We start from the raw sequence: 22,646 nt of genomic DNA on the forward strand, positions 1-22,646 counted from the left end.
AAGTTGTAGTAAAATTACTAAATCTGAAATAAAAATTATTTACAGCTGAAGAGATTTATCTAAAATGACAAAAACACAAATTATACAAACTAATATTGAAAACTAATAATACATATAGTATCCAATTTAAATTATTAATGAATACTATTATATAATTAATACTAAATAACACTGGTTATCCAACCCCAATAGCATTTTAAGAGTAATTATTATGCATGATGAAACACGTGGCAAGCCAACAGTATTTTAGAATCTATATAATTTATTTTGATATTATTGTAATCCACACATCAATGATGACATCATCTACCAGAGACACACACTGCTAAAGGGAATGCATGGGTGACGGGCTGGACGTCGAGGGAGATCAGTGACCAGGGGGGCACTAATGTGAAGCAAAAAGGAAGTGAGTGCCATTGTACTTCCTGCGACTACATGTGCCGTTTCACAGTTTGATCTTTTCTCTCTGGCTTCTCTGTTGGACAGTTCCTGAGCTGCCCTGAGTGGCACTTGTCTTCACAGTTGTCTTTCCAGTTTTTGTATGTGACAGAGAAAATGGAGCCGTAGGGGTAAAAGCGGCTACAGAGCTGTGCTTATTTTGGCCGCTCCACCTGTTCCCACGCGAGACCACCTGCATCAGTGTGTTTGCATGCATGTGTGCTGGTTCCTTTAGGATAGAATGCTTTTTAAAGAATAATCCACTGTTCTGCAAATAATTGTAAAATAGTAATGCAATTAAACGTAAAAAAAAAATTAAATGGCAAATGATACAAAAAACCCATAAATGAGTCTTCTAAAAAGAAAAACTGGAGCATTTTAATATTCATCAAGTCGTACCATGAACTATTTGAGCTATGCATACCAAAATGCAAAAAAAAAAAAAAAAAAGCATTTAAAACTGAAAAAGAAAAACTAAGCACAATGAAGTACAAACATCTGAGGGTAGCGTTGGCCTTCAAAAATCTCTTGCTACATTCAGGGTGACACGTCTAGATCTAAAATAACAGTGCGGACTCTGTCTGTCATGGACGTCATTCCCACAATTCACTTGTCCATCTGAATCGGTGCTTTGAGGGACTCAACACATACATCATTAGCAGATACTTATGTTTCTCCAAATGAACAGTCTACACTACAGTCAAATACGTCAGACACATTGGACATCACTGCGATGAATGATTAGTTAGGAAGAGGGAGATTCTTGAATGAGGACCAGATTAACTGTTGTCAAAGCTAAAACAAATACATACAACCAATAATAGGATCAATGACTTGGTCTCACGTGAAACAAAACTATATTCACCGTCAACTGAAATTAATAAGGCGTAAAGAGTACGTCTGGAAAAATAGATTCATATCTGTGATGAGTTTGCTGTTCCCCCACAACCCTCATACTCAGATTCACTCGTCTATCATCCCTTCCTCTCCCTCAGTCCTGTTGGTCTTGGGGTTTGAAGAGACCTCTGCTGAGCAGGCCAAAGCCTCCCTTCTTCACCGGAGGACGAGCAGCAGCGGAGGGTACTGAAGGGACAGATGCGGGAGGAGAGGACGGAGGAGGGTTCGAACCCGAGGCTTCCAGAGGAGGCTGACGGGACAACAGCTCCTTAAACACGGAGTTCATCTGCCGACTGACCTCCTATGAGAAATAAAGAAACATTCATTAGTACATAACGACATCCATTTGGGTTTACAAGTGCTAGCTCTTCAAATTCATGGATTGAAACTTAATTTTTTTTTGCCCAAGATAATATTCCCCCTATGTAGGCAAGATATTTTAGGTACTCCTACTGTAATGACAAAGCTGCTTGTTTTTGTTTAAAAAGTGGAAATATATTAAAATGATTAAATAAAAATGGATTATTAAATTCAGTAATTCCAGACATTTTAAAAACTGAATTTTACAGTAATTCATGAGGTCTTTTTACACTTTTAATTAGAATTTTTTTCCTGTCAAATAGCAATTTTTCAGCAATTTCTACCAGATAAAATATTTTAGAGTCATAAAATAAAATACAAAAAATATTCTAGAGACATAACTACAACTATGTATATTCATCATAGAAATTTCCATGACTTCTTAATTTCCATGATTTTCCCAGATCTAGAAATCACATTTTTACCCAGGTTTTGCGAAGACTGTGGGAACCATGCTTATTAAATAAAAATAACAGTTGTTGTTGAGATACAAAATAAAACAAAAGAATGTTAGTTCATGTCTAGATTTTTAGCTTTTAATGCACATTTTATCTTATTTGAAATCTTTGCGAGTGGAGAGAGCTTCCAGAGAGTGCCCGCCCACACACGCTTCTGATTGGCTGTGATATTTGATTTATGCTGTCGCGTCGCGTGTAGTTAGGACACGGTGTTACTGTGGGCGACGCTCCTCCCGTTACTTCATCTTAATGCAATACACGTTAAAAATGCTTCAATTTATTCCAAACGCGCAGTCTACTTTTCTGTGGGCAATAAGCGATTGCACAGAGCGTGCAATCGGTGATCTTATGTGCGCTGTTTTATCGGTACTTTCGCTTTCAAAATCGATCGCGTTCAGCAAGGAGGGGAGAGGATGGAAAGTGGGGGGGGGCACAGTAACCGGTAGCCGGCCCTGGTTCTGTAGGGTTCATGTGAGTTTTCACTCTTCTCAGTGTCAGAGGTTATATGGCTACATATAGAATACATAATATACCTTAAAATATAATTTAATTCAGTGATGCAAATCAGAATTTTTATAATCAACTGTTACTCCAGTTTTCAGAGTCATATGATCCTTCATATGATCCATATGAAAAAACCAGCATGGTTAGGTATGTTTTGAAGCTGGGATGCTGGTTTGGGCTGGTTTATGCTGGTCCTTTGCTGGTCCAAACCAGCTTCCCATGCTTCAAAACATACCTAACCAGCATATGCTGTCTTTTTCAACAGGGATCAGCTTTGCTGCTTAATATTTTTTGGAACCTGTGACATTTTGTTCAGGATTCTTTGAAAAGAAAGCTAAAAAGAACAGCATTGATAATAAATCAACATATTGGAAGGATTTCTGAAGGATTATGTGACACTGAAGACTGGCGTAAAGGCTGATAACAATTCTGATATGCATCACTTAAATTACATAAAACAAAAAACATTAAAAATCTTTTGAACAGCAGTGTGTGTGTGTGTATATATATATAAATAAAAATAGACTATAGATATTCAGTAGGCTATATGATCCAAAGTAACTAGTTTTTGGGTACTCTACCCACCTCTGTGAACAGTTCAGGTTTGATGTCAATGATACCAAATACCATTTATTATGTGTCTTGTATTTGATTGATGTGCTAAATTTTACATATACACATACAATTTGAGAGCTACAATAAGAGGGAAAGACTGTCAGTGAATAATGATTTAAATTCTGTTCATATCATAAAGCTATCAAATGGCAAATTAGCACATGAATATAGAGACCAGGAGTCATAGGGCCTATTTCTCTGGGGCTTTACGGTTATTCTATGGTTATTTTTGTTCTGTCAAGCTTGGAAGACCTTGCTTACTAGTATTCTTTCACTGCACATGAAGGAGTTCTTCAAGACTTCTCATTCTTAGTAAATTAAAATAGAACCTCCATTTTTGAGCATAGTATTCCTTCAGTGGAAATATCAGTAGAAGAATCAGACCTTGTCAATATGTACTGTCTGTCTGTCTGCTGGTCCTCCAACTGGCCTCAGACTGTCTAAAGTGTGTCTGCGCTCCTGATGACTGAAGAGAAAGACATAGACAAAGAAGGGAATGATGATGTAAACATAAAACTGTTCAACTACTTATAAGAAAATACACAACAGTTCAAAGGTTTGTGGTCAGTAAGATGTTCTTTAAAGAGGTTTATGCTAACCAAGGCTGCACTTACTTTACTATACGTTTCATCTATCTGCCTTCTTCAGTGTAACTGTTTCCCAGAAACAGAAATGGTGAACTATAACACCGATGAAAGCAGATAGCTGAAACATTTTTTATCCCGTGCTTTAAAGGGTTAGTTCACCCAAAAATGAAAATTCTGTTATTAATTACTCACCCTCATGTCGTTCCAAACCTATAAGACCTTCGTTCATCTTCAAACAAAAATTAAGATATTTTTGATGAAATCCGAGAGCTCTCAGATCCTCCCATAGACAGCAAGGATACTACCATGATCAAGGTAGAAACGTAGTAAGGACATCGTTAAAATAATCCATGTGACATCAGTGGTTCAACTGTAATTTTACGAAAACAATGACTTTATTCAACAATTCATCTCCTCCGCGTCACCCAGGCACCATTTTGGAGAGTCTCCGCGAGGTGCTACACATGTTGTTAACGTTCAGTGGATACTCTCCAAAATGGCATTATAAGGTGATGCTTAGGAGACGAATTGTTGAATGAAGTCTTTATTTTTGTTTTCTTTGCGCACAAAAATTATTCTCGTAGCTTTGTGAAATTGTGGTTGAACCACTGATGTCACATGGATTATTTTAACGATGTCCATGCTATATTTCTGGACCTTGATCATGGTAGTATCCTTGCTGTCTATGGGAGGATCTGAGAGCTCTCACATTTCATCAAAAATATCTTAATTTGTGTTCTGAAGAACAACAAAGGTCTTACGGGTTTGGAACAACATGAGGGTGAGTAATTAATAACAGAATTGTCATTTTTGGGTGAACTAACCCTTTATAGAAATTTTTTAGAATGCAGACTAAAAATTACACTGTAAAATAAGAGTTTTCTATTTTAATATATTTTCATGTGATGACAAAGCTGTATTTTCAGAATAATTACTCCAATCATCAGTTTCACATGATCTTTCAGAAATCATTCTCATGTGCTGATTTATAGCCCAGCAAACATTAATTATTATTGCCAATGTTGAAAACAGGTACTTTTTTTCAGGATTACAAAACAAGGATTATTCAGAATTATGACGAATTGAAACTTTTTAAAACGGACATCTTTTAATTTTACTGACACTTTTGATCAATATAATGCATCCTTGCTAAATAAAAGTATTTATTTGCTTAAAAAATGTATCTTGTTGAAATTTTGATTTAGCATAAACACTGAGTTTACAGAATTATTCTGGAGATGACAAAAACATTGAGGTTAAATGGTGGTCATACACGCAGATAACTTCTCATACACAAGACCTTCAGCAGCTGGTGCCATCAAAACAACACCTTCTGTTCTCCTACCCTGAGAATTTGCGTGCAATTGCAGTTGTCTGAGGAGGAAAGATGAGTCGTCCCTCAGGCACCTGCAGGATCTTCCTGATGGGGCTTACACTCCCACTGTTGCCTCCACCCATACTGCTGCCTCCGCTGCCTGTCCTCTGCCGGCCGGGCAAAGATGCGCTGTCACTGTTCACTCTCATACTGGGGAAGGACAGCAAACACAGTACAGTAAAGATCTCACTGGGCCTGTGACGAACATTCAAGTTTCATTACTATCAGCGGTCTGAGTGAATATACCGAGCGCTGTGTTCAGACAGCTGCTGTTCGTCTGATAGGTTTCCTGTGCTGCCCCCTCTGCTGTCCTCCTTCTTCCCTCGTTCTTTACGCTCTGCCCTGAGGATGAGAAGACAACAAGATGAGGTCACCAAAGCTAGTGGTCAGGTTATGACTACCCATATACTGTTTAAGAAGTAAAACAATATGTTTATCTATTATGAGTTTCCTTAGTCACGTCTCTGCAATGGTTTGTTAGACTTAAGTTAGTGTAGACACCATATCTAATTTGATAGAAACAAAAAAACAGAGCTGCGAGGAACAGAATTACAGTTGGTTAAATGGATCTCATAAATAAAACAAGCAGAATTTCTGTGCAAATCAGTCATAAATCCATTCTTACGTAAATGGTTGCAGTGAATTGAATGTGACAATTTACGCAAGAAAGGATTTAAAAACTGTGGTTCTTCTTGCGTTTTATGATTGAGGCCCATGGACTGTACTTCGGTCCCTGACAGTCTTGCTTGTGTCTGTGTCAGATTAAATATGGCATATTCTGAATAAAGCTCTATTCGTGACAGAACTAGATGATTTATTCAGCTTCTAATCAGGTACGTTTTCACATGGTTATATAAAAGCAAAATTAGTGTACAAATAATTAATCATCACAGCTGTTTTGGTTAGCAAATTATACTCATTAGCTCTGTTGCAAAACCTATTGAGTTGTCCATAGAGGCAAGATTCATTACCGACAATATTGCTAAAAATAATTGTGTAACAGATTATTTCACCCAGTGTTTGTGTGTGCTATGTATTTCTATACCTACACTACTGTTCAAAAGTTTGGGCTTGGTAAGATTTTTTTTTTTTTTTTTAAGTATTTTTTGAAAATCTTTTGAAAGACTTGGCTCTCTTGTGAACGCGCAGAGAAGACTGACACAGAGGAGAAGAAATTGTTGAATAAAGTTGTTATTTTTGGTTTGCACACAAGGTATTCTTGTAGCTTCATAACATTATTAATAAACCACTGATGTCACATGGACTATTTTAACAATGTCCTTACCACCTTTCTGGGCCTTGAATGTGTCAGTTGCACTGGTGTCTATTCAGGGTCAAAAAGCTCTCGGATTTCATTAAATCTTTCATTTAATCTTAATTTGTGTACCGAAGATGAACAAAGGTCTCACGGGTTTGGAATGACATGAGGGTTGAGTAATTAATGACAGAACTTTCATTTTTGGGTGAACTATACCTCCAAGTCAGGATGTTTTTTGAAACCTTGACTAGGTTATGAAACAGAGCTACTGTAATAGCAACAATGAAATGTTTGGAGGACCCTCATCAAGTTTATAGTGAAGTTTATGTCTCACCCCTCTACCACACTGATGTACTTATGGGGGATCAGGCCTTTCATTCCTCCTGCTTCCCCTCTCCACCAATCAGCAGAGGCCTTGCTGTGTAGTAGGAGGTGGTCACCCTGCTTGAATGACAGCTCGGCTGCAGAGCGTGCAACATAATCAAACATGGCCACAGCCTCACACTCTGCCCATACAATGTACACACAAACACAACAAAGCATGGCAACAAAAACACCACATATGCCAAAATACAACATTGAATGGCCACAATGCAACAACAGGACACAAAAACCAAACATGGAATACACAGACATTTAGATAAGCAATTAATTACAACTTGAAAGGTTTAAAAAAATATTAACATTATGTATGTTGTGTTTTCTTACCATCTTCACTGGGAAGATGTTCAGCGTCTCCCTCACCCTCCTCTGTGATGGGCTCACTGGAAAAAGTAGTTGGAGTTACATGAAAGGAAAAAAAAAAATTCTGGTAAGAACTGCCCAAAGAAATATTTAGCTGGCGAAAAAAAATACTGAATCCAAGATGGTCATCCAAGATGTAGATGAGTTTGTTTCTTCATCAGAACAGATTTGGGAAATTTAGCATTACATCACTTGCTCCCCAATGAATGAGAGTCAGAATACGAGTCCAAACACCTGATAAAAACTTCACAATAATCCACATGACTGCAGTTCATCAAATAACATCTTGTGAAGTGAAAAGATGTTTTTGTAATAAACAAATCCATCATTAAGAGTTTTTAAACTTCAAACTGTTGCTTCAGGCTAAAATACTAGTCCTCTATCCATAACATTGCTTTCTCCAGTCATCCAAAACAGTTCTAATCTAAACAAATATATCGGTGGATTTTGATGTGAGAGGACAAAGGGGGATGGACTTCTTCATGGGAGGAAGCGTTATGGATTATGAACTTGTGGTTTGGCCAGAAACTATGGTTTAAAGTTAAATGCATTAATGGATTTATTTAAAAAAAACAGCTTTTCACTTCAAAAGACGTTAATTCATATGGACTGGAGTTGTGTGGATTATTTGTAATATTTTTATCAACTGTTTGGCACCCATTCACTCCAGAGGATTGACCAGAGAGCAAGTGATGTACTGCTAAATTTCTCCAAATCTGTTCTGATGAAGAAACAAACAAACTCTTCTTTGATGGCCTGTAGTTGAGTAAATTAAGCAAATTTAAATTTTTGGGGTGAACTAATCTACGAAAATTAAGATTTCTTTTTAGAGCTCGACTGTTTTTGGAGAGAATTGTAAAGCTGTATCTTTCTTTTATTAATATGGTAAACTAAAGACTCTTTGGAGATATTAAGGACGCAATACTACTCTATAGGTACTCGAGATTAACATGAGATTGGGTGAAACTGTGTGTTATGCTCCCTTTAAGACTCACCAGTACTCCTGCTCTAGAGTCATGCATTTCTCATAGACGGGGCCCAGGAGTTCGGACGGCCCAGGGAAAATGCTCTCATGATGGATAATCATGGTCTTAACAAGGTCATTGATCTGAGGTGCCAGTGTCACTTCATCACCACCCATATCCACCCCTCTGAGCAGGCTGGGCCCAAAGCACACGGCCAGGTTATACGGCTGCATCATGTTCTCATCACTGTACTGAGAGACACTGAAAAGACGCCAACAAAACAGGTTACGCACTGTATCACTGATCACTGATCACCAGGTTTAGAATGACTACAAAGGCCTTAAAAAAAAAAAAAGAGAGAGCAGGACTCACTGATGAAGGAAGGCGAAGAGATACCGCATCACTATGATGACGGGTCTGGGGAAGGACGACACTACTGTCTTTATCTGCGCTACTTTTTCTGTCATGTTTTCCATCTCTGAGAAAGACAGTTGACAGAAATTAGTCAACACACTGGACTTAAGACTTTAAATAACAGCAACTTAAAGTTAACTAGATTGGATATACACTGCCATTCTAAAGTTTGAGGTCAGTAAGTTATGTTTTTTGAAAGAGGTATCTTATGTTTACTATGTCTGAATGTATTTGATAATAAAATGCAGTAAAAACAGCAATACTGTAATTTTATCATAATTTAAAATAAGTGTTTTCCATTTTAATACATTTCAAATTGTAATTTATTCCTTGTGATGGTAAAGCTAAAAGTCTTCAGTGTCACATGATCCTTCAGAAATTATAATAATATGCTGATCTATTGCTCAAGAAATTTGTATTATTATTATTATCAATGTTGAAAACAGCTGTGCTGCTTAATATTTTTTTAGAAACCATACTTTTCAGGATTTTTAAATGGATATAAAAGATCTATTTATTTTAAATATATATTTTTTAATGTATTGGGTCCATACGGAATAAAAGTATTACAATTTATAAAAAAAAAAAAGACTGACTCCATACTTTTGAACAGTATTACCTTATGACTATTTGGCTAAAATTCACTGCAAATGCCACAGAAAAGTAACACTCGGAGAAATGCCCAAGCATTATTTGCTTGCAGATGTCACTATGGTTTTATATGTTGTTACCTAATGCAAATTAAATGTCTAAATACTGTTTTGGGTGACTGAAAGTGCACACAATCACACAGAAGCAGAGAGAACACATGAAAGGCATCTTACGGACACACTCCATGAGCTGGCTAAAGCTCTCCTCAGGGAACAGAGGTTTCTCTAGACCTCTGAAATAGAGCTTCAGAACCCCTGCCACAGAATCAATGTCACTCTCGCTGTCAGTGAGCAGGTCCTCTCCTGCAAAAAAAAAAAAAAAAAAAAAACAGAAGAACAGTCAGAGAGACAGAAAAAATGGCATATTTGTTTATAAATACAATTAATATTCATATATTTGTAAATATTGTATGATAATATATACTACCATTCAAAATGTTGGGGCTGGTAAGATATTTTAAGCTTTTTTGAAAGAAGTCCCTTATGCTCACCAAGGCTGCATTTGTTTGCATTTATAACAAATGCAGTAAGCCAGTAATATTGTGAAATAATACTACAATTTAAAACATTTATATAAACAATTTAGTTAATTTCTGTGAAAGCAATGCTGAATTTTCAGCAGCCTTTATTCCAGTCTTCAGTGTCACAATCCTTCAGAAATCATTCCCATATGCTGATTTGCAAATGTATACTTCTTGCTACAAATTTATGTTAATACACCTGTATTCATCAATTTGAACATGACTGTACCTCTTTCAAAGGAATCCCTGATATAATTGACTTCAGACTGTGATCCAGGAACTCTAAAAATGCCTTCATGATGCAAACCTGTTTAAAAAAGCATCACACTTATATTCACATGCACAAAATCACTCAGTCCTTATGTATTAGGTTTCATTATGTGTAAAACCTTTTTAATGAGGAAAACTACAATAAGGCATTGTCTTGTAATGAACAGCTTTACCGTGCAGGTTGATGAAGCGAATGCAGCTCTCCACCACCAGGGGGATCTGTTGCCCAGAGCTCTGAGAAAGGGAATGAAGGGAAATTGGGAAAAAAAAAATAATACTATAATCTGAATAGCACTAGAGTTGTATAGAGATCATGAAAGAAATAAAACAAATATACATATGAAATACAGTGAACAAAGATAGAGACAAAGAGTGCAGAAGGCGCAGAAATACATTTACCCACACAAACAGATGCATGCATGACAGGGGAAACAGCTGTACCTGAGTCCTCGACATCCGTCTCCTCCTTCTACAGTCACAGGCAGCCAAGCAAGGAAAGAGAGAGACAGGAGGGACGTATAAAGGAGGAGTAGATTGTGTGGCATGACCAGAAGGAGTGTAGCATTAAAAATGGGGAGAGAATAGCAAACAAAAGCAAAAGCAGTCAGAAAAAGGGGAGAAAAACCAGGGTGAGGGAGAAAGACAAAAGCAGAGAACAAGGAGTTTAGATGAAAAGCAACGTGTCAGGGATGCTCTGTTTTAATTTAGATCTGGCTAGATGGGAATAATGTGCTTAAAGAGTGTATTAAATCAAATAAGATTAGTCCATGTATTCTTATTTATATGCTAGTGTACTCTTGGACACTGACAAAATACAATTTTAGCAGATAAATAATCTACTGTTCAATAGTTTGAGGTCAAAGTTTGTTTGTTTTTTTAAAGAAATTGATAGCTTTAAGCATAATAAATAAAACAGCACAACTGTTTGTGAACAAATCAGCATATTAGAATCATTTCAGAAGGGTCAATAACACTGAAGAATGGAGTAATAGTATTGTTATAATATTTCACTGTTTTTACTGTCTATTGGTCAAATAAAGGCATCATTGGTGAGCATAAGAGACTTCCTTCAAAAAACCTTTAAAACAATCTTACCAACCCCAAACGTTTGAAGGTTGCGTACATTCACATTTTTATCCATTTTCTTACAGGAAAAAGACTGATGACTCATCTTGCACTACACAGATTTTCGTCCAATCAAATTCTCTCTAGAACAAGAAAGTCCCTCCCCAAAAAGCACGTCACTTTTTATTCATTTGTTTTTTTAAAAAGGAACAATTTCTTGAACATCTCACCCAAACACCCAAAATATAGGACACAAAATTATGGTCATTACAAAATTTAGGATCCTTTAGTGTCAGAAACATGTTAGCATGTTAGCTCAATGCCAACCATGTTTCTAAATCAGATTTCAATCCACTTAGCCAGAAAAATGTCCATTTTACTGGGCTGCACCCATTGATCAACCAATCGAGACAAAAAAATAAAAAAATAGTGTTGTTGGCAAAGCAGTTCTGTGGCCCTGACTGCATTATCCAATTATTAGCGGTGTAACGAGAGTGCACATCTCATAGATTTACTGTCCACTTAAGATGAAGAGATACACCAGCCATTGCTAATGCAGGATGTAGAAGACACTGTTAGACACTCCACCACAACAGAATAAAAGTGCGAGAGAATGGAAGTGAGTGGACGAGAGAAGGAAGTCGTTTCTCAAGGCGCAGAGAGCCAGATGGCAGAGCAGTGCTCTACAGGCCTGAGCTCCCAGGAATAGAGAGGGACACAGTGGGAATCTCAGAGAATAGAAAGCACCTTGCTGAAACCACTAGCATGACTGCTCACCAGCATATGCTGTCTGGTGGATGCTGGCATCCCCAGTAGGCTTCTTAAATAGCTTAACCAGCGAGATTGCCACTGCTGACCAGCTTCACCAGAAAGACCATGCTAGTTGACCTTCAATGGTTGCTATACTCAGATCCAACATTAATCACCCTTGAGTAGCATTGAAATGGAAAGCTGACATGAAAGTTCAAGCATTGACAACAGTGACTTGAGTGAGACATGCTATATTGATTTTGAATGTATTTTTAATGCTTTTAAGTGAACTGCAAAAAAATTAAATGTTGATTTAAAACGGCGAAAAACGTACATATGTTTATTGGTAAAATCTGGAATAATTGGGATTTTTAAAATGTTTTAAAAAGAGGTATCTTATGCTCACCAAGGCTGCATTTATCTGATCAAAAATAGTAGTTTTGTGAAATATTACTACAAATTACAATATATACCATTTTCTCTTTTAATATATTTTAGAATGCAATTTTATTCCTGTGATTGAGTTATTTATTATTATTAGTATTATTAGTATTCAGCAAGGATGCATTAAATTGCTAAACGGTGACAGTAAAGACATTTATAATTTTACCATCTATTCCAAATTAATGCTGTTATTTTGAACTTTCTATTAATCAAAGAATTCTGAAAAAAAAGCAGAAAAAAACTTTAACATTAAAAATAAAATTAATAATAACTGAGCAGCAAATAAGCATTTTAGAATGATTTGTGAAGGTTCATGTCACAATGGAGACTGGAGTAATGGTGCTTAAAATTCAATTTGCCATCACATAAAAAATTACATTTTTCAACAAATGAAAACAGCAAAACTGTTATTTTGATACAATATTACTGTTTTTACTGTATTTTTGACCAAATAAATGCAGCCATGGCGAGCATAAGATACTTTTTTTTTTTTTTTTTTTTTAATCTACATTTATGTTTAACTTATTTTGTGCACATTATTTGTCAACTACCCAAGTGCATGCTGGTCTATGCTGGTCTTTTCAGCAGGGTGGATTGTTGGTGGTCTTCAAAGGAAACTGCTAATGAGCAAAGGACATCAAGTGCAGATAAGCAAGACAGCAAGAGTGACACCTCTTAGATGGTGAAGAATTTAGTGGGTATTATGCACAAGCTATTATGACCTCTATGCTTTAACAGCTAGGCTAAAAAAAAACAAATCGAAAGTGTGAAGTCTGGAGTTCCCCAGCGCTATCAGAGAGGCTTGAAAGTGCTCGGAGTCTTATTCTTAGTTTGTAAAGCACTTTGTCAGCAGAGCAAATGAGAGTTAATCACAGGAGGCATCATATGTGGCTAATAAAATCCCATCTGCTTCTCTAGAAGCCACAAGTGTCATTTTAAAAACAAATACAGGGAGCTCCACCAATCACACAGAAATAGAAAAAGTGACAAAAGAGCACAAGAGCAACAACCCACTCCCATCATGGTTATGTAAGATGTAATTAAGAAGTAAACGAATAAAGAAATAAAGATGCACTTACACTCTCACTAAACTACTCATGGTATAATATTCATATTAAAATATTTAATAGACTAAATTATATAAAATTAATATACGCACATGCATTTTATACGTAATTATTTTATATTACATTATAATTCTATACAATTGACATGTACATGTAAATAAACATATACACACATATATACTTAGTCTAATTTATTTATATTAACATTTACACATTCATGTGTGTATATGCACTCACCGGCCACTTTATTAGGTACACCTTGGGGAAGTCGTGGCCTAATGGTTAGAGAGTCGGACTCGTAATCCAAAGGTTGTGGGTTCGAGTCTCCGACCGGCAGGGATTGTAGGTGGGGAGAGTGAATGTCCAGCGCTCTCGGAGACATTCCACTAAATCCACCCTCAATACCACGACTGAGGTGCCCTTGAGCAAGGCACCGAACCCCCAACTGCTCCCCAGGCGCCGCAGCATAAATGGCTGCCCACTGCTCCGGGTGTGTGTTCACTGCTGTGTGTGTGCACGTTGGGTGGGTTAAATGCAGAGCACGAATTCCGAGTATGGGTCACCATACTTGGCAGTATGTCACTTCACTTCACTTTGCTAGTACCGGATTGGAACCCCTTTTGCCTTCAGAACTGCCTTAATTCTTTGTGGCATAGATTCAACAAGGTGTTGGAAACATTCCTCAGAGATTTTGGTCCATATTGACATGATAGCATCACGCAGTTGCTGCAGATTTGTCGGCTGCACATCCATGATGCGAATCTCCCGTTCCACCACATCCCAAAGATGCTCTATTGGATTGAGATCTGGTGACTGTGGAGAAACCAGTCTGAGATGATTTGAGCTTTGTGACATGGTGCAGTATCCTGCTGGAAGTAGCCATCAGAAGATGGGTACACTGTAGTCATAAAGGGATGGACATGGTCAGCAACAATACTCAGGTAGGCTGTGGCGTTTAAATGATGCTCAATTGGTACTAAGTACAATAATTACACAAAGTGTGCCAAGAAAATATCCCCCACACCATTACACCACCACCACCAGCCTGAACCGTTGAGACAAGGCAGGATGGATCCATGCTTTCATGTTCTTTATGCCAAATTCTGACCCTAACATCTGAATGTCGCAGCAGAAATCGAGACTCATCAGACCAGGCAATGTTTTTCCAATCTTCTATGGTCCAATTTTGGGGAGCCTGTGCGAATTGTAGCCTCCGTTTCCTGTTCTTAGCTGACAGGAGCGGCACCTGGTGTGGTCTTCTGCTGCTGTAGCCCATCTGCTTCAGCGTTCGACGTGTTGTGCGTTCAGAGATGGTATTCTTGGTTGTAACGAGTGGTTATTTGAGTTACTGTTGTCTTTCTATCATCTCTAACCAGTCTGCCCATTCTCCTCTGACCTTTCACATCAACAAGGCATTTTCGTCCACAAAACTGCCGCTCACTGGATATTTTCTATTTTTCTCTGTAATCCCTAGAGATGGTTGTGCGTGAAAATCCCAGTAGATCAGCAGTTTTTGAAATACTCAGACCAGCCCGTCTGGCACCAACAACCATGCCACATTCAAAGTCACTTAAATCCCCTTTCTTCCCCATTCTGATGCTCAGTTTGAACTTTAGCAAGTCATCTTCACCACATCTAGATGCCTAAATGCATCGAGTTGCTGCCATGTGATTTGGCTGATTAGCAATTTGTGTTACCAAGCAATTGAACAGGTGTACCTAATAAAGTGGCCGGTGAGTGTATATAAAGAGAGCGAGAGAGAGTTTCATATTGTAGTTTAATACCTTTGTTTGTTTTTTTATTTGATTAGGTCATTCACAATGCTTTATGGGATTGTAATTCCATTAAAACATTTTTTTAAAATCCCAATGGAGAAAACAAGGGAAAAATTCCAGAACCAATGAAAATTCCAGATTGACTGAAAAACTGTCACTGTTGGGCTCTTTTGGCTGTAGTATCAATGAAAAACAAGATATGCAATAAATACGAGCATCACAAAGGATTTCCCTGAGGAAGAGGCTTGGATAAGCATTCAAACAATGACTGCGGTGGATCTTATGAGCACAAACATGCACAAAAATATGCATGCCTCCACTCACACACACACACACACACACACACACAGGTGAGCACACATTTTTGTTGGCTAGCACATGGATTATTAGGCTGCACAGATGCCTGGAGAGGAAACTGTGAGCGCGTCTGTCTCAACCGATTTAATAAGCAGCCATGTCACTTTATGGAAATAACGTAGCATGTCATTTCAAATAAGATTCGGTAACACAATCATGTAAACCGTGCCAATGCCTCTAATCTTACTAGCGGAGCATGAAGTGATCACATTATCTCCAAATATGTTATTAATATCTAACATTCACCTTGTAGATTTGTAACCCGACCGGTCAAACCAAAAGGTCTTGATTCACAAATAATCATTAAGAGGCACATTAATAAACCAGATGCGTTATTGTGTCACAAGCCATAATCAGACAAAGAGGTAGCCATGCTTAAAGCCATACCAGAAGTGTGTAAATGCAACACGCATGACCAGAAGCACAATGTGTTAAGGAAGCCATGGAGGGAATGAAGTTAGAGGAACACAGCAAGAACATTACAGAAATCTGTCTGTAACAGATCAGAGGGCTGTCAGCCGCAGGGCTATACCTGAATGAAGGAGAGCATATCTCCAGAGAAGAGTTTGTGGTTGTACTGGGAGCAGGGCCTGGCTTTCCGCACACGCACTGCCCTACCAGGCTGCATTCTGGGAAATATATACACCGGCACTCGACTGTGACACTATGGCATCAGTGTACTCATGCAAACATGCTAACATAACAGTAATTCACACAGAACAACAACACAACAGAAACATACTCTAGAGCATGCACACAGTTTTGGGTCAATACACACTCTATTTATTCCACAATGAGAAGTTTTAGCCTCAATATGGAATTGATTCATTCGATCATTCGAGTCGTTTAAACTGATCGTTTAGCCGTGTTCATGTCTGCTGAACACGCAAAGACCGTCAGCCAGCAAACAAGAGCAGATGTTTGCTGGATTGCGGCCAATGTTTTCAGCACATGACTGTTTGAACTGCACATAGTCACAGAGAGACAGATGGGATGGGAGATGTACCTGGAGGGATCGCTATCAATGGCCTCAGCTGCAAAAGAGACAGAGCGAAAATAAGGATAACAGTTAAGCTGACAGTTACTCCATCACATAGTTTCCACCAAAGTACTATAGTTACTAAAGTCACTGTTGCTCCATTTAAACTGTTGCAACATTCACTGTGATAAGGCATCTTACACAATCACACCCTATATTTTATTACACAGTAACAAACTTCTTTCACACATGCTTTTTTACATTTCTTATTTGGCTTCTTTCTTTTCATTCTTATTTGAAGAGCTGGTTAGTTGTGGTTAGTTACCTTTCTGTATGGCCTCTTTAACTAGGTCATGCTTGGCTTGGAGTTTCGAGATCATAGAGCTGCCACTTACATGCTCCTTCACTTTCTGAAAAAGAAAATACATTGAATACATGCATGATTATGTTATTGTTAGCCATCAAGGTATTTACTTTTCTGCTGTAAGATTCGCATTAACATTATATGGACAAAAGTATAACTACTATTTAAAAGTTTGAGGTTGATAAGATTTTTTAAAATGTTTTTGAAAGAACTCTTCTATGCTCACCGAGGCTGCATTTGTTTGATTATTATTTGTTTGATATGATAAAAAAATACAGTAAAAATAGTGAAATATTATTACAATTTAAAATACCTGATGTTTATTTGAACATATTTTAAATAATAATTCATTCCTGTGATGCAAAGCTGAATTTTTATGTTTATCTAATATGCTGATTTGATGCTTAAGAGACATTTTTTCTTATTATTAATGTTGAAAACAATTATGCCGCTTAATATTTCTGTGGAAACTATGATTGATTTTACAAACCTAAAGTTCAAAAGAACATAATTTATTTGAAATAAAAATCTTTACTGTTCTTACAGTCACATAGTAGGGGGTGTCCACATATTTTTGGTCATAAAGCACAGCAAACCAGAAAAAGAGGAGGAGATCTTACTGTGAAGTAGAAGGTTTCTGTGTCCTGTTGATTGGCTCTGCGTTTGGCGAGGCTGGGTTTGGTTCCCGTGCTGTCACCTGTGCTCTCCACTGATGGGGTGGCCGAGGCATCAGGGGTGGGGTTGCAGTCATCATCACAGACACTCTCCAGAAGGTTTGAGAGTGTTGTCTTAAGTGTCTTACTGATCTGAAGGAATTTCACAGGTTTGAAATACAGTATATGAGTATCAAAAAGGGGTTGATCACAAATCCACTTGAAAAACCGAGCATCAGAGAGATGCACAGTACTGCTATAAGCATCTCTGGAGGAGTGCACAAAAATAAAGAACGTGGCACAGATTTTACCTCCTCAGTTTCCAAGGTAACAGATGCCAGTCTGGACTGAAGCTGCTGGAATCTGGTCTCGAGCTCATATCTCACCTGACCGTCTGCGCTCACCTCACACACCTGTCACATACACCAGATGTTTTTATTATACATAATGATGTCCTCTCATGATGGCCACTGTGTTAAGATCACATGACCAGCTGAATGCCACTTATTTTTTCTTTGCAGCCCCCTTATAATCAGACCCTTTAAGTTGACAAACAATTATCAAAGGCAACAACAATTGGTGGTCCGCATAAAGTCTTAGACCAGTGAAAACATAAACAAAAAAAATACTTACTTGTGCCATTAAGTTAGGTTGATATAAATTAAAATGTATATTGTATATAAACGATAGATTTAATAGATTTTTAATTCAGAATATATTCATTTATAATACACCACCATTCAAGTGTTTGGAACCTTGGAGAGATTTTTGAAAAAGTTCTCTTATCCTCACCAAGGCTGCATTTATTTGACCACAAATAAATTATATATATATATATATATATATATAAAAAAACAATAATACTGTGAAATATTTTGACAATTTAAAATAAAATGTTTACTGGTTTAATATATTTTTCAAGTGTAATTTATTAATGTGATGGCAAAGCTGAATTTACTCCAGTCTTCAATGTCACATGATCCTTCAGAAATCATTGTAATATGCTGATTTTGCTGCTCAAGAAACATTTATTATTATAATAAATGTTGAAAACAGCTTCGCTTCCTAATATTTTTGTGGAAACTGCGATACATTTTTACAGGATTTTTCATGAATAGAAAGTTTGAAAAAACGTATTTACCGTCATTAAACTTTTGAATGGTAGTGTATATAAAACCAAACTTGTGTTGCATTAAAACATTACAAACTTTTTATTTGTTAATATATTATGATTATACACACTATAACACCAAAATATTTCAAGGATTCCATTCATTCAAGGGCCATTGAAAGCCCTACTAAATGCAGATGTGTTACCTGGTCTCCTTCGTGGGGCTGGTGCTGAAAGCGGAAGGGCAGACAGAATGCTGTGTTGTGGGCCTGGAGCAGAGCATCTCTATCCTGGCCCTGGTTGAGTCCAGTCACAGCTGTGTCTAGCTGCTGAAGGCCATTTTTCATATTCTGGACAGTTCGGTTTCTGTTGGAGAGGTAACCGCGTATAACCCGAGACACAGACAGGTGGTACCCCAGATCTGTGCACTGCATTCAACATCAGCCAGATGGCGAGACAAAGACAAAAAGAGAAAAATACATTCATTGTTTGAACAAACATGACTGTTCTGATTCACGCTCACTGAATAAACCTGCTGTGATGTTCTTGACTTGACATGTTCTACAATGTGCCTTAGGCAGTGGGAATAACAAACCATCAGACACTTTCGAGAGCTGAAGATATCAATGCCACAAAAGATGTACAGTACCAGTCAAGAAGTAGAACAATAGTGAAGTCATTGAAACTATGAATTGACAAGTATGGAAATGGTCTAGTGACTTCATGAGGTGCATCCTGGGATTCTTTTAAATACTAAGGAGGTTTATATGTATGCTAGACATGTGTCTGCACTTTTCCTGCATGAAAAGTTGTGTAAGGCCATGAGAAACATAAATCAGTCAAGTGTGTTCACTGTTACTGTAGACACTGGTACTCTAGAGCTCTCTCAATGGACACATTCTATATATGGTAAACACAGTAGATAAAATGCTCTGTGCTGTTTTGGTCAGGGGTCAATTCAAAATGAAAAGGGAACTAAATCCTAATGACATCCTAAAGAGTGTCTAGACAGATGTAATGGGACAGCAGTGTTTTAGACTCACATCAATCAGAGTGCAAATGTCCTGCAGATAGTACTTATTCATGGAGGCATTAGCTGCTGCCAAGTTGAGCAAGTAGTCGTTACGAGCTTTAGTGCACTTTAGCTGAGTTTCCTGTACTTTGCCTTGTCTCTGTAAAGAAAGCACACGCACAGTGGAAACTGGGGGGGTTAGAGATAAAGTGAGATATTGCTCTTCCTGTGCCATCTTCACAGAGAAAAGCTCCGGATGTCACCAGCTTTCATTCTTACAAACTGCTAATTTTACCTTCTCCATCAGTCTCTCCATTTTTTTCACAGAGCTGCGCCTCTGCCCTCCTGATTGGCTGAGCCCCAGATCAGCTGACTTGCCCGTCTGTTTCTCCTCCAGTCGTGTGGCCTCTTTGAGCTTACCTTCAGCAGCCAGACAGTCGATGTGGTACTGATGGTACGTTTTCAAAGCCTGTAAGAAATTCAACACTTTTACAAAGTGCACAGCAAAAAAAAGTAATTTTCTTAATTCATATTCATTAATCATTTTCCAATAATATCTAAACATCCTTCAAACATGGTAAACTTTACTCCATGGGCAATTACATTTTTTTATTATTATTATTTATTGTAACATAACAGATGTTTGGCTTATTAGAATTGTCAATAAAACAGGATTTAAAATAAATAAATAATAATAATTATTATTATTTATATTTTATTAATATAATTATTTTATATAAGTGTTAATTATTTTTAAACATTATGATTTTATATAAGTATTATAAATATTTTTTTTACTCCATGGTCATATCTTTTTTAAATTGTTTTTAACATCACACCAGATATTTTAAGCTTATTCTTAGATTTACAAAAAACTAAATAAAAACTATACTACTACTACAAACAATAATAATTGTTTATATTATTTTAAATAATAATAATAATAATTATTATTATTATTATTATAAATGTGTCTATTTTCACCCCAGTAAATATTATTATTATGATTTGTAAGTATTATAAATAATTTTATTTTACAGAATGGGCATATCTTTATTGTTTTTAACATAATAAGCCAGATATGTTAAGCCTATTTACAAATAAAACAATATTTAAAATATAATAATAGGAATAATAATAATTATTATTATTATTATTATTATTAATTTTTAATTATTATTGTTGATGTAGTTGTTGTAATAAATACGATTATTTTTATTTCATGGGCAAATCCTTTTTTCTTTTTACAATTATTGTTTAATAATTTATTGTTTATTGTTGAATAAAACAAGATTTATGTTGTGACAAACTCAAATAAAGTTCTATTTTGATTTTTATGATCAAGCTTAGCTTATTTATTTTAAGTGACATTAAATACCTTGTAAGACTGCAAAAAGAACATACACGCAAACATAAAATCACTGAGCCTTGAGCCAAGACACTTGTGGTAGGCAAGATGTTTGTCTACTGGAGGGTAGAGAGCACACAGCTGCTGTCAGCCAGGGTCAGTGGGCTTGATCTTGCAGCTCTGACCCGAGCATAGCTAGAAATGAGCTCAGGAAAGCAGGGGGGCATGTGGGCTTTTTGTGCTACAGGATGGACCAAAATACACTGTAACTAAAGGGCTTATAGAAAGACAAGCAGACACATTCAATCATGAATGCATGAGCAAATATGTGCATCGTGTTATTTAGTCAAGTTTAGTCACGCAGTTTCTGGCCGCAGTGAGATGATGTAATTCAAAGCTGATGCCATTTGGACTCTATATCAGTTCACTAGAGCGTGTTCCTCCGTGTAAATTTAGCATGTTCACAGCAAAACAGCCTCCAACCAACCGTTTGCAGCTCTATGGTGACTTTCAAGAGCTCATCCTGCATCTGGAGTCCCACCTCCTTGCTCTGAAACAGAGAATAAGAGTCAGTGTGAAATAAGGAAGATGGTTTGGCTGTGTTTTGTGTGGGAGTGTTATTTCGGTAAATAAGAGGGGAAGAGAAGGAGGGGGATTTAGATGTCAGATCTGAGAGAGATTTCTGTACCCGTTTTGCCAGGCGGTGTGTGTCCTCTATGCAGTGTGAAAGCCGCTGCGTGAGTGTGTTGCAGCAAAGCTCACTCAGTGAACTGTGATCTCGGCTCTCCTGCCTGGTCTGGGTCAGCAGAACAGACCAGCACTGAGCCACCGACAGGTCCAACTGCTCCTTCCTAAAGAGAGGCAACAGCAGGGAGAATGAAAAAGGTGGTTACAGTTGCAATGTAACAAAAATGGTGACAGATTTTTTTCTGTATTGTGACAAATCCAAGTGAAACTGATTATCGACAAAGAAAATATGTTGACTTGATTCTGACTTGATGTATCAGTTGTTGATTGGATGCAGGCAGATCTGAATTTGAGCTTGCAAATGAAAAAAACAGTGTGGTTTAAGTGGCTTAAGTGGTTAAAGTCTGGTATACATCACTAGAGAGAAGTCTCATTTCACCAATGATCCAGTTATGACACTTATTAGGTCAAATTTGTAAAAAATTTAAATCGTTCACAATAAGAGTAATAACATGCTTTTTGAAAATAAACAATTTTCATTTCATAACAACATGTTCTTGAGTTAAATGCTAAAGACACCACTGAGGAATTGTACAAATGTGCAGCACAGAACTTATGGGTCTCTGTCTTGAGACACAGCAAAACCCTGAAAAAACATGAATAGCTTACAAATGATACACAGTTCCTTAAGACATGGTGCAACTGTCAAAAAAGTCTGTATTAGTGCATGTTTTTATGGAATAACAGTGAAACGAGTAGTTAATGTTGGGTATACTTATTACGGATACTGAGAACTTCGAGGTGTTCCTAAATGAATCAGTGGTTTTGAACTAATCCAGTTGAGTGAATGATTCAATGACTCACTCACAATCAGTTATTTGCTTTTTGAAAGAACCAGTATGTTTGAATGAATTGGTTGAGTGAAAGATTCAGTGACATTCCGATATTGCATAAATGTGTTATTTACTAGAGGCTGTG

At 37.1% G+C, this 22,646-nt stretch overlaps 1 protein-coding gene across 2 annotated transcripts in view; it reads right to left on the reverse strand.

Moving 5' to 3' along the window:
- Positions 1-248: 248 nt before the first annotated feature.
- The window catches only part of LOC306861050 (SLIT-ROBO Rho GTPase-activating protein 3-like), a 38,855-nt gene continuing 16,457 nt past the window's right edge, over positions 249-22,646 (reverse strand). Inside the window, exons 4-24 of one of the 2 annotated variants that reach the window (XM_079403119.1) lie at positions 21,670-21,832; positions 21,469-21,531; positions 19,929-20,102; positions 19,665-19,793; positions 18,828-19,049; positions 17,822-17,923; positions 17,478-17,663; positions 16,819-16,903; positions 16,521-16,548; positions 16,047-16,143; positions 10,230-10,290; positions 10,016-10,093; positions 9,440-9,568; positions 8,574-8,679; positions 8,232-8,462; positions 7,201-7,256; positions 6,827-6,953; positions 5,481-5,576; positions 5,205-5,384; positions 3,657-3,738; positions 249-1,636 (exon numbers count right to left, since the gene is read on the reverse strand). In XM_079403119.1, coding sequence (XP_079259245.1) covers positions 1,430-1,636; positions 3,657-3,738; positions 5,205-5,384; positions 5,481-5,576; positions 6,827-6,953; positions 7,201-7,256; positions 8,232-8,462; positions 8,574-8,679; positions 9,440-9,568; positions 10,016-10,093; positions 10,230-10,290; positions 16,047-16,143; positions 16,521-16,548; positions 16,819-16,903; positions 17,478-17,663; positions 17,822-17,923; positions 18,828-19,049; positions 19,665-19,793; positions 19,929-20,102; positions 21,469-21,531; positions 21,670-21,832 — 2,602 coding nt within the window. In that variant the 3' untranslated portion in view covers positions 249-1,429. Of the gene's footprint in view, positions 1,637-3,656; positions 3,739-5,204; positions 5,385-5,480; positions 5,577-6,826; positions 6,999-7,200; positions 7,257-8,231; positions 8,463-8,573; positions 8,680-9,439; positions 9,569-10,015; positions 10,094-10,229; positions 10,291-16,046; positions 16,144-16,520; positions 16,549-16,818; positions 16,904-17,477; positions 17,664-17,821; positions 17,924-18,827; positions 19,050-19,664; positions 19,794-19,928; positions 20,103-21,468; positions 21,532-21,669; positions 21,833-22,646 lie in introns of both variants that reach the window. The other variant, XM_079403118.1, reaches the window with a different exon arrangement.

This window comes from Barbus barbus (genome assembly GCF_936440315.1).
Source record: "Barbus barbus genome assembly, chromosome: 41".
NCBI classification, from domain to species: domain Eukaryota; kingdom Metazoa; phylum Chordata; class Actinopteri; order Cypriniformes; family Cyprinidae; genus Barbus; species Barbus barbus.